The following is an 18,917-nucleotide window of genomic DNA, read 5'->3' as shown; positions in this document are numbered from 1 at the left end:
AGTCATTGGCGGTGACAGTACACCCAATACACATCATGCTTCCCGGTGCCGTTCTGTGTGCGGTTTGTCTTCTGCTGCCGGCTGGCGGAAGCGCAATTCCCACGCCACCGCTACTACCGGCATTGGCTTCATCGCGCATCGACAAGGCCACTTCCGAGCTGAACCGGGGTGATCTGCAGCGGACCAAGCGCAGCCTGGACCTGGGTGACATACTGAAGACGATCGGCGTTGGGGTGGATGTCGGTGGACCTCAGCTGGGCTTCAACGCACCGAACGTTACGCTCGACACACCGATCGGTACCATTGGGAGTCTGGGCATCAATTGCCGCAACCGACGGGACGATGGCAACGGACGGCGGGGTGAGGCCGAATCGCTCGAGACGGATGGCGGGGAACGGCGGGGTATGGCGATAAACTTCGCGTTCTGAGCTGGCTGAGAGATCATGTGCAACTGAGCCTATGCATGTGTGGTGTGTTCTTGTGTAAGTTTGCTCTTATGCGCTGTTGTTCCTACAGAAGCAGGTTTTTTTTTTGGGGATGTAAAATAAAAGTGGATGGGGTTTTTTTTATCGATTACCCCTATTCTTTACAACGATCTGATTGCATCGTTCCGATACCTTGGACACGTCAACTCTAAATTATGTGTGTAAATGGAAGCAACATTGAATGGCATCTGATGTTATGACTGTTTCTAATAAAGTTAATGAACTACTTTAACAACATTGTCGAGGATTCTTGCTGGTAATGTGTTCTAAAATTATGTCGTATAATGCCCAATTTCACAAGAGTTGACTATGGAGATTCTGAAGGCGTTGACAACGAAAGTACTAAAGGTCAATAGACAAACCAAGCCTTGCAAAGAATCTTACAAACTGAAGATTGAAAATAAAAACATACGATTAAGTGCCGAAACATACATAAACAAAACGCACCCCGTCAAGAATAGCATACAAACATGAACCTACTTCTCCCAAGTTGCCCAAGTTCCCTTCGAAAGGGCTCGCGCAATCATTGCGACATCACCGAAGTGGGTGTATTTTTGGTAAAGTAGTCCCCACCCCCCAAAACTAGCTCGAGATGAATCAACGGGCCGATCTTTGTGCATCTGTGTGTGTGTGTGTGTGTTTGTGGGTATGGTCTTTCCCACCATTAAGGTCGGTGGCCCTGGGAGTTGTTGTCTTTCGCTACCCGCAAACCGACAGACAGACCGACCGGTGGCCATAGTGTGACCTTGCGGACAGCGAATTGTTTCGCGTGATTGTTTCCGCCGGCCGCTATGGTGGAGACTGTGGCGTCCCCACACCGTATCGATCCCGCCGAGCTTTGGACAAAACCCCGTATCCCTTCTCTACAAACGATAGGAGACGAAATTTCCTCCCTGCATCGTTGCTAGCGTATAAAAAGATCTTGCAGCCGAACGAGTCACGTTATCCAGCGATCGTCTCGTAACAGAGAAACAGGTGTGAACAGTTTTTTAGTGAACGGTTGGAACAGTGACCACTTTCCCAGAATGAAGATCCAGATTGTGCTGTGCGTTGTGTTGGCCGTTCTTGGCTGCATCGTGTCGGGCGCGGAGGAAACGGCACCGGACCGTAGCAAGCGCCACGATTATCTGGGCTTCGGAGGTGGATACGGAGGATACGGTCACGGTTATCCGGGCTTCGGATATGGCGGACATGGACACGGATATCCGGGCATCGGCGGAGGCTATGGACTGTACGGTGGTCACGGATACGGAGGTTATGGCGGCCATGGATTTGGACATGGTCACGGTTACGGCGGACATGGCTATGGAGGTTATGGAGGATACGGACACGGTCACGGTCACGGTGGTTATCCTGGTTTCGGTGGTGGATTCTTCGGCTAAAGCAACGGTGTGCAAGTGAACGGAAGCGGTGCGAACTGCAGGGCAGATTTCATACGGACGGACAGATCGGACTCAGCGACTCAGTTACAGCCAAATATGCCAAAATGTGTTATGTTGTTTGTTAAAATTAAAACAGCCCTGCAAAGAAAGTGAGCAGGAGAGTGATGTGGATAATGCGGGAGCGGAAGGAATGAACAGTTTGAAATAAATATCAAATACACAGTGTTAATACTCACGACTTCTTTCACAATCTGCCAATGTCCGTGATTCATCGGGTCAACCCATACTTTGCGAATAAAAACTCGTTCCTGTAACATTAAACTTTCCTTTCTTGTTTACCTGTTCGCCTTGGATAAAGGTCGCTACTTTAAAGATTATTCGTACACCAATTTCAGGTTCGTTACATAAAGGGCAGTTCAAGACCGCCTAGGCTATCGGCATCCAGCTTCACACATATGTGACGTTAGATGTTATTCGAATGGAACGGTTTACTCCCAAAAGCTACAACTAAATGTTAGTCTAAACCGATCAGTTCATACTTAACGGCAATCTTGTGTAAAACTAAGTAAGAAACACAACATTCTTTCATAGAAGCACGAATATTTCGTTAATTGATTCAGGTAAATTTTAATTGCATTTATTTACTCAAAACTGCATAGGCTCATTATTGTCTAGAGAATCTTGAAAAAAAAAGAACGATACGATCAACATCTACTGTTCTGAGTTCATTGCATTGACTGGTGCGCAATGAAAAGCAAACGAAAGGCAAATAAAACGGAGAAAAATTTATTATCCTTCTTCTTCTAGTAAGTTAAGAGATACATGCTAATAACGATCGCAGTTCGTACACTTTCATCTAAACGTTAAAGGGTTTTGCATTCATTGTAGTGCGCGGTAGTACGTAGCCTTTAAGTGTGGATGCACCGTCATCCGGGATCTTAGGTAATTTGTTTGTTAGTGTCTAAAATTCTTTTTGAGGTAATTATCTCTACCCAACCAATTGACGGACCGCTAGTACGGATCGAAGATAAGTAGCAGATACGGGGCACGTGCGAAGTGTACTTGCATCAATGCCTCCCGGCACGGATCATAATTTGCTCTATTTACAACACTGGCAACAAAAGCTGCGCGACTAAACATGGTTTCATTGATTCATAAACAATTACACACACAAAACGGTCTCCAGTACGAGCTAGCGAAACAGAATCAACTCTCATGCGAGCCGGCTGATTCGTAGACGCCCTGTTAGACCAAATAATATTGGCGCGACTTAATAAACCGCATGTCCATCTTTCACGATTGTGAATGATGGATTTTGGTAGATGATATCCGTCGTTACGGGAGGTGGGAGAGATAAGGACTGGGAAAGCACCGGGTATTCTCATGTCACACCTTACTTATTGGCCGCGATTTGCTTCATACGGTTCAGAGCGCTACCCGCCTTGAACCATTCGATCTGCTGTTCGTTGAACGAGTGGTTCAGCTTAATCTTGTCTACCTTACCGTCGGTCTTGATCTCACAGTCCAGCTGCTTGCCTGGGGCAAAGTTGTTCAGTCCCAGGATCGAGATCTTCGAGTGCGGTTGGACCTAGAATGGGAAACAACATGATTACATACACCTTTGATTCACTTCCATCCTGCAGCGTACCTTGTCGTAGTCGGCGGGGTTAGCAAAGGTCAGCGGCAGCAGGCCCTGCTTCTTGAGGTTCGTTTCGTGAATACGGGCGAATGACTTAGTAATGATGGCGCGGCCACCCAAATGGCGTGGTTCCAGTGCAGCGTGTTCGCGGGATGAGCCCTCACCGTAGTTCTCGTCACCAACAGCAACCCACTTGATACCCTTGGCCTTGTAGAAACGGGCAACATCCGGAACGCCAGCCCATTCGCCCGACACCTGGTTCTTAATTTTGTTCATTTCGTTGTTTTCGATATTGGTGGCACTGGTACAAGAATATAACGGAATGATAATTAATAAATTGCACATCACGCCTGCAGACTAGTACAAAACCTTACCCGATGAACATATTGTTGGAGATGTTATCCAAATGGCCACGGTACTTCAACCACGGACCGGCAGCGGAAATGTGATCGGTGGTACACTTGCCCTTAACCTTAATCAGCACGGTCATATCGCTCATATCCTTACCGTTCCAGACATCGAACGGTTCAAGCAGCTGAAGACGCTGGCTCTTAGGGTCCACATCAACCTTCACCTTGGAACCATCCTGTAGGGTTTAGGAGAATGGAAGAATAGAAGAAAAACAAGCTATTAAAACCTTGACCCACATAACATCTTTCCTTTCGAGCGCGGTTCTATCGGAGTGGCGTTATGGCACATGCCATTATACGCTACACCATCAACAACTGATAAGATAAGCGATCTGCCACGCGTTTTGTAGTGAAGTAAAGTTTGGGTCAGAAAGTGAGGGTGGTTGGAAGTCGATCTGTCTAACGTACGGACTTTGGACGTAGCAATCACGTGGCACTCCATATAGCGCGTGTCTTCCCGTACACTTACCGATGGTGGTGCTTCGTAAGTGTCCATGCCAGGGTCGAATCCTTTCTGCGGGAGCTCATCACCGAACGGCGATTCCAACTTGAACTTCTTACCATCGGCACCGGTCAGTTCATCGGTCAATGGGTTGAAATTCAAAGTACCAGCAATGGACAGAGCCGTCACCAGTTCAGGGCTGTTTAGAACAATAATGTTAACTTGTATTTAACAAATATTCTCCAAGATAAAGCGTTTCACTGACCTCGTAACGAAGCAATGCGTAGCAGGGTTGGCGTCATTACGACCGGTGAAGTTACGGTTGTACGACGTCACGATCGTGTTCTTCTCGCCCTTCTTCACATCCTTACGATCCCACTGGCCGATGCAGGGTCCGCAAGCGTTTGCCAGCACGGTGCCACCGAACTCCTTGAACGTCTTCGCAATACCATCGCGCTCGATCGTGGCACGGATCTGTTCCGATCCGGGCGTTACGTTGAACGGAATTTTCGACTTCAGGCCGTGCTTCATCGCGTTCTTGGCGATCGAAGCGCAACGGCCCATATCTTCGTACGACGAGTTCGTGCACGAACCAATCAAACCGACGCGGATGTCCATCGGGTATCCGTTCTTCTTCGCGTTCGCACCCAGCTTGCTGATCGGGTGGGCCAGATCCGGTGTGAACGGTCCGTTGATATGCGGTTCCAGCTTGTCCAGGTTGATCTCGATTACCTGATCGTACTTGGCACCAGAGTCAGCGGTCAATACGCTCTTCTGGTACTTGCCAGCTTCAGCGGCAATCGCAGAACGACCGGTCGATGCCAGATAATCTGCCATGCGCTTGTTGAAGGGGAAGACCGACGTGGTGGCACCAATTTCCGCACCCATGTTACAGATGGTAGCCATTCCAGTACACGAGATCGAATCCACACCATTGCCCATGTACTCGACGATCGCACCAGTACCGCCCTTTACCGTCAGAATGTCGGCCACCTTCAGAATAACGTCCTTCGGTGAAGTCCAGCCGCTAATCTTGCCCGTCAAGTGTACACCGATTACGTTCGGGCACTTCAATTCCCACGGGATATTGGCCATTACATCGACGGCATCAGCACCGCCCACACCGATACACAGTCCACCGAGACCGCCACCGTTTGGTGTGTGTGAATCCGTACCGATCATCAACAGACCCGGGAAGGCGTAATTCTCCAAAATAATCTGATGGATGATACCCGATCCTGGTTTCCAGAAACCAACACCATACTTGGCACCAGCCGTCGACAGGAACTTGTACACTTCCGCGTTGATGTCCTTTGCGCGAGCCAAATCCTTCTCGCCACCGATCTGTGCCTCAATCAAATGATCGCAGTGGATGGTGGATGGGACGGCGACCTTCGGCAGCCCCGAGGAGATGAACTGCAGCATGGCCATCTGTGCGGTAGCATCCTGCATCGCCACACGATCCGGTCGCAGGCGCAGGTACGAAACACCACGCTGAATGTCCTGGTGCGCCGGATCATCCAGATGCGAGTAGAGCACCTTCTCGCTGAGGGTGAGCGGACGTCCGAGACGCTTCTTCACCACCTCGAGATTCTTCTGCAGCTTCTCGTACGGCAGGTACACAGTCTGGTCGAACTTGGACAGAGCGACCTTGGAAGCGGCGGCACATGATGCATGGAACTGACGCTGCTGTGCATCCACGGCATACCGCGCAACCTTGCGGGCCTATTTTCGAGGAAGGACAAGAAAAAATAAAGTAAATTATTTTGTAACATGCTACAAGAGTAGTTACACTATCTACCGGAATTGCAAAGCAAACAAATCTAAGCTAAAAATGTTGATAAGCATAATCAGCATTCAAAGCTATAAAAACAAAAAATATTCTCAGCGTAGTCGAATGAGTGATCTGTTTGAGCACAATCTTGTCTGACGGGGGCTTTTCGCTCGCCATTTCCTATACCGAAGCATCCAGAAGCGATACGTGATCGATGCAAATTGCAAACATCCGTCGAACTTGGGGAAGTAGCCGCGAGCAGCAGTGTGTTGGAAGAAAGGTAAACAAAAATAGAAAATACACCACCGCGAGATAGGCTGTGGGAGAAACTTTGATCCTCAGCCGACACACGTGATATGACCTAGAAATTTGCGGCTGAGTTTTGGGGAGGTCGTTCCGTAACGTGCAAATTAACGTAAATAAACATCCATGTAGGAACGATGAGCTTGAGGTTTTTTTGGTACTCGCGATTGTTACTCTGTTCCGATGACATTCCACAAGGACGATGGCCTTGAAACGGCATTCGAAATACGCCGCATTCATTAATCACGGCACAGGCCGGTTTTTTGTTGTTCTTTTTTATCGCTGTTATCATTTCTATAAAAACGGAGCAAACGTCACAAGGTTTCACAAGCTGGAAAAGAAGCTTGAATGAGACTGTAAAGAAAGTGGCAAAAGAAGCTCCAGCCCTGCCTACTATAGTTTCTGTTATCAGGAAAACGGTGGCACCCAATCACATAAGCCTTCGTTCGCTAAACCGTACCGCGATGATAAAATAAGAACACCTACACTTGTTTGACGAGGGTACGTGGGAAGGAAAGGGAGCGGCGGAAGGTTAAATTAAAGTTCCAACGCGGCGCCATTTAAACTTCTTGGAAACGGATATGGCACACGTTTTCACATCCACCGCTTCACAACTTCACACATTCTCCCGTCGTAGCAAAAGCCGGCCCGACTGTGTGCGCCTTGGGAAAAGGGGTGCGAGAAAAAGAACCTCGATTGCAAAGAGCTCGAATTTTCTCTTAGACGGATCGATTATCTAACCAACCACTTGTCGCGAGGACAATTTTCTCTGCCAATGTTCTACTTTTTGCAAACCACACGCACATTCTTGGGGTCGATCTACAAGCGATGGAACGCAATGTCCTCGCTATCCTTTTAAGATTTTTTGGATGAGTGTCCTACAGTTGGACATCCTCACAACCATACCTGTACGTTCAGCAGACGGGAATACTGCACCATCGTTGCACACTACACTGGAAATACGCGTACGGGAAGAATAGGATGCGTGTGTACGTTGTTTAAAGCACCACCTACGGCAAACACCAACGGTCGGAACAATCGGAACTCTTCAGCCTTCTCAGCTGGAAGATGAACTGTTGAATGGAAAACAGAAAGGTTTAGCGATACGATTGCGGCCTTCCGTCGTCGTCGGGCAAGACCGTGTGAAATTTGTAATGTTACCTAACCAATCCGGGAGAGAATTGAATGAGAATAATTTTGATAGTCCGTTTTCCGCGAACGTCAGATGAATAGTTGATCGATAGTGGGAGGCTGGATCGTGAAGCGATACTTTTGACAGTTGGGATCCGAATAGATTATCCGCGAGGCGCGATAAAATGTCAACATATTGCCGTAATTAGCTAATTTTGGTTCTCGTAAAATAGAACAATGAGACGAAAATGGCTTAATGCCATGTATCTATGCAGTTCCGAATGTCTTCTTCTTTTTCCCTCTTCGTTGACTATTGGTGTCAAACGAGTCTTCAATGTGGCGTCATGGAAATGACATGAGCTAACCTTGTTGTTTGGATAGTTCAGCGTTTGGCATTTGGCACTGTCAACAAAACTATACGCGCTTTGTTTACAATGATGCCGACGAATTAGTTTCGTGAGGAAAATACAATTTTAAGCAATAGCTGCGCGTGCATTCATCAATAAGGAGAACTCTACCTTACTTAGCAATGGTGAATGTTATGAAAGGCGTGCTAGTTGAGTGGTAAGACATGTTGCAGCGTTTTCGATAGAGTACTCTGTTCTCAGCAACGTTTCTTCTTCCGCATAGTGATCCTGCTATGAAACAGTTCCTGCTTCACCTGGACGAAACGCAATCACTTGGGAAAAAGTTCATCATCCAAGATTTGGACGAAAAACACCTCTTCATTTCGGTCGAAATCGTAGAAGTACTGCAGGCTCGCGTTGACGATTTGATGGATCGCATCAGTTTCCCGCTGCACGAGAAGGACGCTTAAATTAACACACCAGCTCAAACGTAACTCGCTCGTAGCGACACCCACAAAATGGCAGGACGAGAATCGGGACGAATCCGGGAAGCAGACAAAAAGCGCACCTTGGACGATGCCGCACGCCAGCGACGTGCACGCAAAGCGCTGGAAGCACTGGAGCAGGATAACTTCCACGAAGATCCGCACGCCGACTTGGTAATGTCGAAAAAGGTGCCCAAGTTTAGTGACAATCTGGATGGTAGTGGACCGAGCAGGAAAAAGAACCGCCGTACCAAGGGTGCCGAGTACTATCGGGCAAAGTATCGCAAAACGTTTCCCCAGCTGTTGGACGAAGAGAAACAGCAACGACCAGATCCGCCGAACTACTTCAGTGCGTCCGCACCACCTTCCCGTCTGCCGGAGCGACACTTTTGTGCGGTTTGTGGCTTTCCATCCAGCTACACGTGTACCGCCTGTGGGACGAGATATTGTTGTGTGCGTTGTTTGGGTACGCATCAGGATACTCGGTGTTTGAAGTGGACCGCTTAGAAGGGGTGAGACTGTAAATTATGCAAGATGGATATTCAATTGAATAAAACGGGAATTTATCGCTTAAATAGGAAATTATAACAAATTCTTACTTACTTATCATGGAACCATTCGAGTTTATGGGAACTGAGACAAAAGGCCCTCAGAAAGACAAGTATCTGTTTGTCAGCGAAGCAGCGGAGAGAGACGAAATTTCTTTCAAATAATTCAACTCCAAGAATGGGAAATCGCAATGTTTCCTTTTGATGATGTTTATTTAGAGCATCCTAAATATGACATAAAAATTATTGAATTGTCTAAACGGGTACACTTTTTCAGCTGTTTCAGCTCAATCGCCTTCATGCCCTGCCCTGGCGCTCGCTCCGTCAATAGTGCAATGTATGTCTGTGTGCGCGACAACACGTACTTTGAAGACTTATACACGAGTTTATATATCATATATAATTGTCGATATATTTGAACAAAAAAACGCTCCGATTAAACACGCTTCTCAGCCGAGTCCGGTTAAACGAACAGTGTAACATTGCGATTAAATCTTAAATCCTTCCCGCCGCTATTCATGCTCTTTCTTTACAATTTCCTAACTAAGCGCGACATTGAACATGGTTCGAATTCTTGCATTTACCATCCGATCTCGTCCCTTTATTGTGTGGTGTACAACATGGAGTGACAGTTTGCTGAAATTGCGTCCAGCATTTACACGGCGTTTTTGTTCGTTTGCTATTTTGCTAATAGTTTAGGTAATATATTTGGGGAGAGGTTTATCCTTTTTTCCATAACGCCCATCCATTGATTAAACGGTTTTAACGGGCGTAATCTCGTTTCTAACGCGGTCACCATCCATCGCCAGTGTGCAGTGCAGTACAAAAAGTGGTCTCCAATCCATGGGGTCCCGTTTTTGCCCGGGATTGTTTAATAAAATACAAAAACACGATTCGCACACGTTTCGTTTCATGTGGTCGTTTTACCGGTTTGGAAGCGGAAACTTCAATTCTACTATTCCAGGAAGGTATTCACTATCGATTTAGCTACGCATTACGGCTACGATTTCATTTTTTCTTCATCTATATATAATACTTAATCGATTTCCATTTTTTTTCAGATCCGTTTTCCCAACACCGTACCAACGACTCGACAATGCATGTGAAGTTGGCCAGTCAATAAACGGACACACACAACAATAGGAACCAGCGCATATCATCATTGTCGCGGTCGATTAAGCTACTAAATTTGCGCTGTATGCAAGAAAAAAGAAATAACAAAAGTGCACCAAATTCGTGCAAAAAAAAAAAAATCGCGGTCACGCTTCAAAACCGACTCCCCACATACGGCAACTGCTCACTACAGTGGAGCCCGGAAAGATGAAAAACAAGGTAAAATGGAAAAAAAGAATTATTGTATTTGGACGACAAAAGTACAAAAAAGAGTACAAAAAGCAGACAACAAAAAGCTGCGTTGGAAAATAGACACGTGGGTGTATAATTTATCACCCGGCATCCCGGGAGCTATCGGAGCGAAATAATCCGGATGGATAAGCACCCACGAACAATCCGGTTACGCCGGGATGAGCTTCCGTCCCTTTCCTCTTCGCCGGCAGCGTCCCACCGTGCAGATAAATGAGTTTAATAAAAACGTTAAAGAATGAACCACATAACACCAAACACCAACCGAGGCCGGGGGTGTGATGTGTGCCACCGTCTCTGTGCCTACCGTCGCTCGAACCGGTAACCTTGGGGGGAAGTGACACTTACAGGAGCACTAGTACACAGTATTCCGTGAATTCAATAGCTATTGAACAGCTCTTGCTTCATTCATTCCGGATGCAGATGAATGCATGCAAAAACCCACGGACACATGCAAATGCCTCACCTGACCTGAATGTGGTTGATTAATCACTCAATGTAAGTAGGTGGAACATTAAAGTTTGCATGCCAATTGTACAACGGATGACTTTAACTGCTGATAATTTGCACGCAAACAATTTCACTGTTTTAGGGTATCAAAACAACAACAAAAATAGATTGAAAACCCATTAAAATAGCAAACCAAATCAACCACTTCAATTGGTTTATAGTTCGTAGAAGCATTCCGAACTGACGGGGGGGCAAATAAAAATAATAGAAATAACTTATTAAATTACACGCGTACCAGTTGTGGCTGCATTCATTTGCGTTTTCCCTCTACCAAATTTCGAACTGTTTGTCATATTTTTGTCACCGGTTTTTTTTTTTGTTTCCCCCTCACGCTGGAATGCAAGGCAGTCCACCACCATTTTGCCCGCGGTGCCATTTTATATTTGTTTTTAAAGTGGAAAATATGTCCACTGCCATGCTTTGATTTGCGAGTTTTCTTTTTTTTTTATCGCTCTTTTTTGTTATTCCATCCTTCCTTGAAACATATTAACAAGCACGTAAACACATACACAAAACGTGGCGCTTGTCCGCTCGCAACTATCGAATTGAATTGTTTGCGCTCGTTATATGCTGTTTTATTTCGTTCGGTTCCGTTTGCATTATGGCGGCGGATCGGTTTTTTTTGTTTCGTTATCCCCATTGTGTGTTTGTTTCATGTGTTTTTTTTTTTACTCTCTCTTCTGTCCCGTGCATTGTACGGGTTGTTGCTGATATGTTTATAATGTACACGTGTTCGAGGCTTTTCCGCTTGTTATTTTCCACCCTGCGCGAACCTGTTTTGTTTGTTCCGTGATGCGCTTTTTGCTTATCCTTTTTTTCAGTTTTTCTCTGTTTGTGAGTTGTTTTTTATTCTTTTTAGTGTTTCTTTTCCATAGTTTTTCTCACCTTCATGTGATACATTTATTTTGTTACCCATTTTTCGTTTTTGTTTTCTTTTCGAGCTCGAGCATTCAACCAGTTCCAGTACCCTCGTCCGCAAAATTGAACAAGTGAAACGGTAAACGTGACCGGGTTCTTTTTATGGGTTTCCTGCTCTAATTAACCAAACGAACGTGTACGCGGTCCCCATCAGCCGGGACATTTCACACTATTAACGGCTTGATTTTCGCGTACGCTTCTTGTTTATCTTTTTTTTTCTTTTTGCTTGTCTCTGCCGCTCGGTTATTTTGTTCATTTGTATATATTTAAATTATTGGCAATTTTTTCGCTTGTTTGTTCACTCGTTTGTTTTTTTCCGTAAATAACGTTTAATTGGTCCTATGGTTACGAGAGCATTTTGAAACGTCCAGTTTTATATGTTTTGTTTCCCCAACTACTTACACCCTCCGGATGGCTGAAATGCACTGTTCTTTCTTTTGGTTTTTGGTTGGGCTTTGAAGTATTGGGAGTCACCATTAACAGCATCATGAGCTTTTTTGTTTCATCAACCTGTGAACGGCTCGAAATCGAATTTCTATTTCAAGAGCGAGCGGTTTATGCAATTACAAGCCCAGAAATGTAGCAAACGAGCTAATTTTGATGCATTATTTACTGGCCACTGACGCATGATTGCGTTCCGAGCTGTGCCGATTGGTCGTTAGCATCAACATCAGCGCAATCAGTATTTGCGGTGTGAAAAACGGCTAATTAGAAGAGTAATTCGGCAAACTGCAACTGCAAGCGCAAATTTGTGTGGAGATTAGGGCTTGAAGAGGTATTTGCTGATGTTTCGCAGTGGTTGTATTTTTTCAGCCTAAAATTGACTACAGTTGACCGGTAATGAGCCTCGTGTTAATAATATGAATTTGTCAAACTACGGCGACTCCATCAGTTCATCAAGTGGCGCATTTAACGGTGGGTAACTGGGGCGACAGTAATACGGGATTCACAAGAAACTGTGAAAAGCACTTGAAGTGTGGGTAGATGTACGTATACATTGTATAAAGGATCATTTGATTTCAATTAATGACCATTTGTTATTAAAATATACAAGTATGTATTTAAAATTAGAATAAAGCTCCTAAAAGAGCAACCAGTTAAATGAATCCCAGTTAAGATATGAAATTAAATAACTTAAATTAATAGTGAAGTAAACTTGGAACTCCTGTTGTAGCACATATATTTTTTACATATATGTGTATAGTTCATGATAGTTTCATTAAAAAGAAATCTTAGAACTTAATTGTCAATATAGGAGTAACATTAAATGGAGAATATTCGCATCCTCAACCCATTTGGACAAAAATGAAGTTGCATTAATGTCTATTACTTGGAAGATACTTCTTCAAAGTTGTAGATCTGATCGATGATGCTCAAGCACAGTTTGTATTCGACATCTGGAGGGAGATCTGAGCTATAAGTACGGATTTGACTAAGAACCGAATAGTGTGTTTAATAAATTAATTTTAAAATCATTTTATGACTGAAATTTGTAAAATATAATGATAAATAGAAAAGTTTTTCCACGACTTCAAGACCTCCAAATGTTTTCATTTGATTTAGAGTTCATCAATTATCAATTAAGAAGTTACTGATTTATGCTCTATCAACTTCAGAATAAATAAATGATAGAAATTATGTATTAAAAATGACACTTCAATTCCTATGTTCCATTCCTGATACACATCCTGCTAGGAATATAAGACCACGACTTAATTGCGGAAACATTTGTAAAATGTATTTAACCTTCCGTTCGTTAATAAAGGAATTTTTCTGCTGCACTAGTTGCACAGCAACTTCGAGCAAAAAAGTTTTGGTGAAAAGTTGAATGCTTTCCATACACGCCAATTGTTTCCATATTGTTGCGATCGGAAGTGCAATCCTGCATACGCATAGAACCCGATGATGCTTCGCCGATGATTGGAGCCTGTTATTCTGCGCCCCCTTAGCCCACCGTCGTATTTCCGGGAACCGTCCAAACGACCACGTTTGCATGGTAATGAGCATTCGGTGGGGGAGATTTTTCGCACCAAACCATTCATCACTACCATGCCCTCGCGTGGTGGTCCTTTTTTCGAAGCGGTGCAACATTTTTCCGGGCGCACAACATTGTGCGCGCAAAGTGGTTCCCGGCCAGCAGTAGGAGAACATTGCAAACAAATTGATAATAAATTTCCTCCCTCAACGTTGCGAATCACCAACTGTTTGCATATTGCCTTCCACCACGCGGCAACCCGCTAAAATGGCGCATCCGGGAAGCGAAGCGATGGACGTGCAGATGGGCGAAAAAGTTGGTTGCAATTTTTATTTCCTCATCACGCCCGCCCAGTGCCAACAATGAAATTAAGCTCAGTTCTCGATGTGTGTTGGATAAGCTCGTCTGCAAACATTCTCGAACCCGGAAGCCACCGGGAAACGTAGCCCAAGCGGAGAATTTACGGTCCAATATCGTGAGGTTATAATTGAATGTATGATTTCATTATTGTTTCTGCAACTCCCGGTTGGGAGTTTCCTCTCGGCCGGAAAGCTCCCCGATACCATTGCCAAGTCACATCCCGGGAATGTGTTTGCACACGCCATTTTCTTCACACTACCGTACCCGGCGGCCAAAAAGGTGCAACATCCGAAAGGCAATGGTATTTACAATCGGCTTGCAACCCACATCACTTCGACCTCTGTGTATTCGCTTGTATTTGAATGTCTCATGTTGGCCATGTTGTGATTGGTTTGGAGTTTGATATTGAACCAATTTTCTGGGGTTGTTTCTGGTTACCCTGCAGTCAACCACTGGGCGCCTCCATAATGTCAATTTAAATTACACCCAATATGTTATGGGTCAATTTCGCATGAAATGATCCGTTACATGGTCCCCGTAACATGTCCAATGCGACGCTGATTCGGTTTGTTTGTCGTGTTGAGCACGTGCGAGATCGATTTCGAGCGCTATCAAAGCCCTTTTTTCTGGGAAATTTAAAGAAAAATACGTTGAAAAGAAGCATCCACGTTGCACGAGTTTATGCTTCGGTTACACATAAACTAGAATTGATGATGTAAGAAACGATGAAGATGCTAGTTTTTTATTCGGTTTTTTTTCACTCAGTGTGCGCCGAATGGAAGGCTTGGGTCGAGACTCGATACGACCCACCTGATGCCTAGACATTTTCCGATCAATTACACCCATTACACGGACGAGCATCCTGCCCCAATGGGAACGGCTCAGGCTACTAGCTCCCTCAGAAGGTGTCTCAATTTGATTGAATTATAACCTCATACCACCGTCACCCTGTGAGTGGTGTACCAACACCTTCAATGACAGTGACGCTTTATGGAAAATTGGTTGCTTTGCGGTGCTTCCATGGGAAAAAAAAACAGAATATGGAGTTGCCTCCTTCAATAGTTGAAAATTGAGATAGTGCATTGCTTGCTGCAAAGACCCCGTATGTCAGTAAAAATGATACTTTTATAGCACAAGCAAAAAGAGAACATCTTCTTGATCAATCGAACGATGGTGGGTATGTCGATAAGAATGCGAATTTCGCCTCTACTCCATCGACGCGTTGTGGCTTTCATGTGCACGTAGAATGCTCTGCCCCACTACTTACATGCAATCCGATTATGATGCTCATTTTAACCCGTTCTCTTTTTCTTATCAAACGTCTCGTAATCGGATAGCTTACTCACTGCAAGGAGCCCACTCAATGGGATTCTCCCCACTAGTAGGACGACGTTAAAACTAACCTTTCAACCTGCTACGGAATGACAAAACCGGTCAAGAAAGCAAACAGTTCTTCGGCAAACCAGCAAGTCTGCGAGTGGCAATATATTTTTTGTCTGTCAGCCAACGATGGTGGGTTTATTTTTTTCCTCCTCAGATTGTGCTCAGATTTTGGAAACCTGCTCTTTGTGGCAAACACCTGTTGCTGCACAGGTCAAAAAACGACACCCCCAACACAGACAGAGAACGTCACAAGGGAATGTGTTTTAAGCTTCCATCGCTTCCATTTTTATTTCAGCGCGCTCCAATAAATGTCCAAACTGAGGGTTTTTTTCTGAGCGGGGGGTGAAAATGGGTGGCCTTCCCCAAATCAGTATGAGAGCAGGTCAAGCACTCGAGGGCTCGTGTTTCAGGTGTCTTTTCATTGCTGCACGAAGATGCCCCGGAGTTGTCCTGCCACCCGGCACAAACCGTGAGAGAGTTTTCCCAAAACGCGCCGGCATCTTCTTTCACCTCCGTGGCTGGTTAAACTAACCGTAAAAATCATAAATATGAACTCAATTGTTACGATTATGTTGTGACATTTTCCTTTCCGAATGCTCACGGCCGAAGTTTATTTTTGGACGGTGAGGTTCATTCCTTTTTTTACCCCGCCGCTGAGGGCGATCACATCGTTGTTTTTGGGTGGGAGTTGAAGCACGATCCCGAATCGATTGGTTGCATTGGTTGGATTCGCTTCATTTGGGTCGATTTTTTTTTTTGTTGGCAAGTAGAAGCAGACGGAGCCACCAACGATGTTCTTTGTTGGCCTCCGGTCATTGATGGCGAGTTCGTCCATGTGAAGAAAACAGAGTCAGTGAACAATTTATGCAATGTTTTTGCATTGAACAAAACAATTCCCATGGTGAATTTATTTACCCACGTGGCCTGGTACAAACAATCCTTCGTTGCGGAGGGTTTTTTTTAAATAATAATCTGTCAGTCGACCTGTTTGTTCAAGTAGGTTCGATTGTTTAACTGCGATATTCTGCAGTCGCAATAATATTTGCAGAAAAATGACCGTAAGCAAACATAATGGATGAATGGTTTGAATGTATCAGCAAGCAAATATGACCGTATTTTTGGTGATTTGATTTATATAAAACCCTCTTCATTCATCTGCGAAGTACTGATACATTCATTGGAACATTTTTCCCACGTAGTTTATGCAAATGGCTTTAAAGTAAAAAGCTGTCGTGAGAAATAAAAATTAAATTCGTTTAGTTTTAAGCCACACAACACCGAACCATCGCTCGAACGGTCCGAAAAGCTTTAAAAAAAACCGCCAAACAATGTGCCTGATTTACACTCTAGTGACACTCAAACCGTATGTTAGTGACTTTTCCCGTGAAACAACTATCGCCCGAGGGGACGAATATTTGGCAGGTGATATTAAAACTCCAACTTCACGGAAAACTTTTTTAATTATTCGCCCGTTCACACTCGTTTGCACTCGTTAGACAAGCGGCAGAGAATTTGGACTTTCGACTCTAGTGAACGAATCGAAATTCATTTGCACACGGTACGGGACCTCCAGGACGACGTAAAACCATCAAATAAAATAACACCAAACGAGCAGCTGGAAAACTTATTCGCATATTCCAGTTCCACCAGGCGAACGTAGTCTTTCCATGATGATGATGAACTGATTCATTCGAGGTTCAACGCAATGGAAATTCATGTTGTGGCCATGCAGACTCCAACAACATCCATCTTTCACCCATATCAAATCTAAAGAACCATAAAGAAAGTGTACGGTTTGTCGTTCGTTTGGTTAGTTTGAAAAGCTTGATAACCATTAAAGCGTAACACGTCGAACAATGTGCACCAACCCATCCGGCGAGGAAACAGTGCGCACGGGAGGAAATATCTACTGGAGTGCAAAACAATTGCTAAACCTCCCTGCCAGCCTCGGAGTGACAAGTTCCCATGTTACACGAACAAAGCTTTGGCGATTACTTTCAATTAAGCTAATTTATTGTCCCATGTTTTTGTGTCGGCTCTGTAAAACGAAGGACGAAGGAGATACACACACACACACACAAACACAGACTATCGAACCTTAAGGGGCACGTTTCCGAGATTAATCCCCCGGAGGAAGATCGAAAAAGAGTGTCCGACACTTGTCGGTAGCGACAAATTTCGTTGCAGTCAATCGCAAAGACGCAAACGTGAGGTCAATTAAATTGGATCGTAATGAAATTTTCTAAGTAATTGAAGCTGAAACAAATGCGAGCTTGATTGGTTTTTCTTCGGAGCGGAAGAGAAAGAGAGGGATAGAGAACTGGTGTACCCCACAGACCAAACGTTCAATTACTTGGGTAATGATGAAAAATTGTGCAGCCAAGTTTCGAGATGGCGTGATGACCTACTACTGGAATTTACTGCAAATGCCGCACTAACTTAAGTATGTTTTTGTATTTTCATAGCTTTGAAAAAAAAACTTCCTTTTAATTAACGATTCCGAAACCAATCACACGCCCTGTGATTATGTTAGAGAAAAGGCTTATTATTAAAAAAACGGGCAATGCTAATTTGACCCCTTTTCGTCCCCTTCAAAAGTCAACACCGGGAACGGCGAACTGACAATCGTTGAGCAGCGGGATTGGCAAACCGCGTAAAGTAACTTTTGGGCGAAACTTTTGATGGCAAAAACGGAAACAAAAATGTCAGCGGAAGATTCATCTGTGTTCTTCGCTTCTTTTTTTTTGTTATACATTCTTGCTATCCTTGGCGCACTCTGCTAGAAGCGACGAACCGTCCAGTCGGGAAGACTTTTAATTCTAATTAATCTCATTAATTATGCAATTACTAATCATAACTTAATCCAATGTAGCTTTGGTGCTCAGCCGGGCACTTCCAGCCGGTGAAAGATCAAGCTGAAGCCCTGTGTTTTCGAGTGGTTCCGAAGGTCCTGGCACACACCTTTTTCTGCTAGTGTTGGGTTTGATGGGATGTAATATAGCTTTTTTTCTGGTTCTAGATAGCTATGTGTGTAAAATGAAGCATAATTTAATTCCCATTCCTTCCCCAACGAGGAACTCTCAACGTTGTTCGAGAGGGGTAAAGTAAATCCGCTTCTATTCCGCTTCCTTTGCGTTGACCAACCAACCGGTGTCCAGCTGTGGCAGCTGGTTGCAATGTTCTCAGCAAGTGCCTGGCACAGTGTCTTCCAGGCGCTATTTTTATCACTGCACTGCCCGTGTAAAGTGTGTCCTTTAATGTAGCCCAAAGGAACCCAGGTCCACGTACCATCGCACCATGCATCTCACACGTATGACACGCCGCTTAAGCGTTTGGAGCCCTGGGAAATCATCGTTTGTCTGGTGGGTCAAACTCAAAGCTACAGTAGCAGAAGATTGTTACAATGTAGCATGGCGTCAGAAACAGCAGTACCGACGGAGCAACAAAACACTGACCAGTGGGC

The 18,917-nt window shown here is 44.6% G+C and overlaps 4 protein-coding genes across 4 annotated transcripts; 3 read left to right on the top strand and 1 right to left on the bottom strand.

The window, feature by feature from the left end:
• Positions 1-1,510: 1,510 nt before the first annotated feature.
• On the top strand, positions 1,511-1,867 carry LOC128712391 (keratin-associated protein 19-2-like). Its single transcript, XM_053807286.1, has one exon. The coding sequence runs from the start codon at positions 1,511-1,513 to the stop codon at positions 1,865-1,867; it is 357 nt and encodes a 118-aa protein (XP_053663261.1).
• Positions 1,868-3,260: 1,393 nt separating this feature from the next.
• LOC128716376 (probable aconitate hydratase, mitochondrial) lies at positions 3,261-7,374 on the bottom strand. Its single transcript, XM_053811296.1, has 6 exons — positions 7,342-7,374; positions 4,624-6,083; positions 4,386-4,557; positions 3,881-4,092; positions 3,516-3,807; positions 3,261-3,455 (listed from the first exon to the last, which is right to left on the bottom strand). Exons 1-6 carry the CDS (start codon positions 7,372-7,374, stop codon positions 3,261-3,263), a joined length of 2,364 nt encoding a protein of 787 aa, XP_053667271.1.
• Positions 7,375-8,095: 721 nt separating this feature from the next.
• LOC128714910 (general transcription factor IIH subunit 5) lies at positions 8,096-8,383 on the top strand. The gene is made up of 2 exons (XM_053809790.1): positions 8,096-8,130; positions 8,197-8,383. Exons 1-2 carry the CDS (start codon positions 8,096-8,098, stop codon positions 8,381-8,383), a joined length of 222 nt encoding a protein of 73 aa, XP_053665765.1.
• A 48-nt stretch (positions 8,384-8,431) lies between these two features.
• Positions 8,432-8,905, top strand: LOC128713959 (zinc finger HIT domain-containing protein 1). Its single transcript, XM_053808833.1, has one exon. The coding sequence runs from the start codon at positions 8,432-8,434 to the stop codon at positions 8,903-8,905; it is 474 nt and encodes a 157-aa protein (XP_053664808.1).
• The last annotated feature ends 10,012 nt before the right edge of the window (positions 8,906-18,917 follow it).

This window comes from Anopheles marshallii, chromosome 3 (assembly GCF_943734725.1).
Source record: "Anopheles marshallii chromosome 3, idAnoMarsDA_429_01, whole genome shotgun sequence".
Classification (NCBI taxonomy): domain Eukaryota; kingdom Metazoa; phylum Arthropoda; class Insecta; order Diptera; family Culicidae; genus Anopheles; species Anopheles marshallii.
The sequence above is the reverse complement of the archived record's forward strand: the minus strand, read 5'-3'. Positions and strand labels throughout refer to the sequence as shown.

Coding starts and splice junctions, on each gene's coding strand:
- LOC128712391 (XM_053807286.1), top strand. CDS start 1,511: ATGAAGATCCAGATTGTGCTGTGCGTTGTGTTGGCCGTTCTTGGCTGC.
- LOC128716376 (XM_053811296.1), bottom strand. CDS start 7,374: ATGGTGCAGTATTCCCGTCTGCTGAACGTACAG. Junction 4,558..4,623: donor ACGCATTGCTTCGTTACGAG/GTCAGTGAAACG, acceptor TGTTCTAAACAG/CCCTGAACTGGTGACGGCTC. Junction 3,456..3,515: donor ACCCCGCCGACTACGACAAG/GTACGCTGCAGG, acceptor TTCCCATTCTAG/GTCCAACCGCACTCGAAGAT.
- LOC128714910 (XM_053809790.1), top strand. CDS start 8,096: ATGGTGAATGTTATGAAAGGCGTGCTAGTTGAGTG. Junction 8,131..8,196: donor AAAGGCGTGCTAGTTGAGTG/GTAAGACATGTT, acceptor TCTTCCGCATAG/TGATCCTGCTATGAAACAGT.
- LOC128713959 (XM_053808833.1), top strand. CDS start 8,432: ATGGCAGGACGAGAATCGGGACGAATCCGGGAAGCAGACAAAAAGCGC.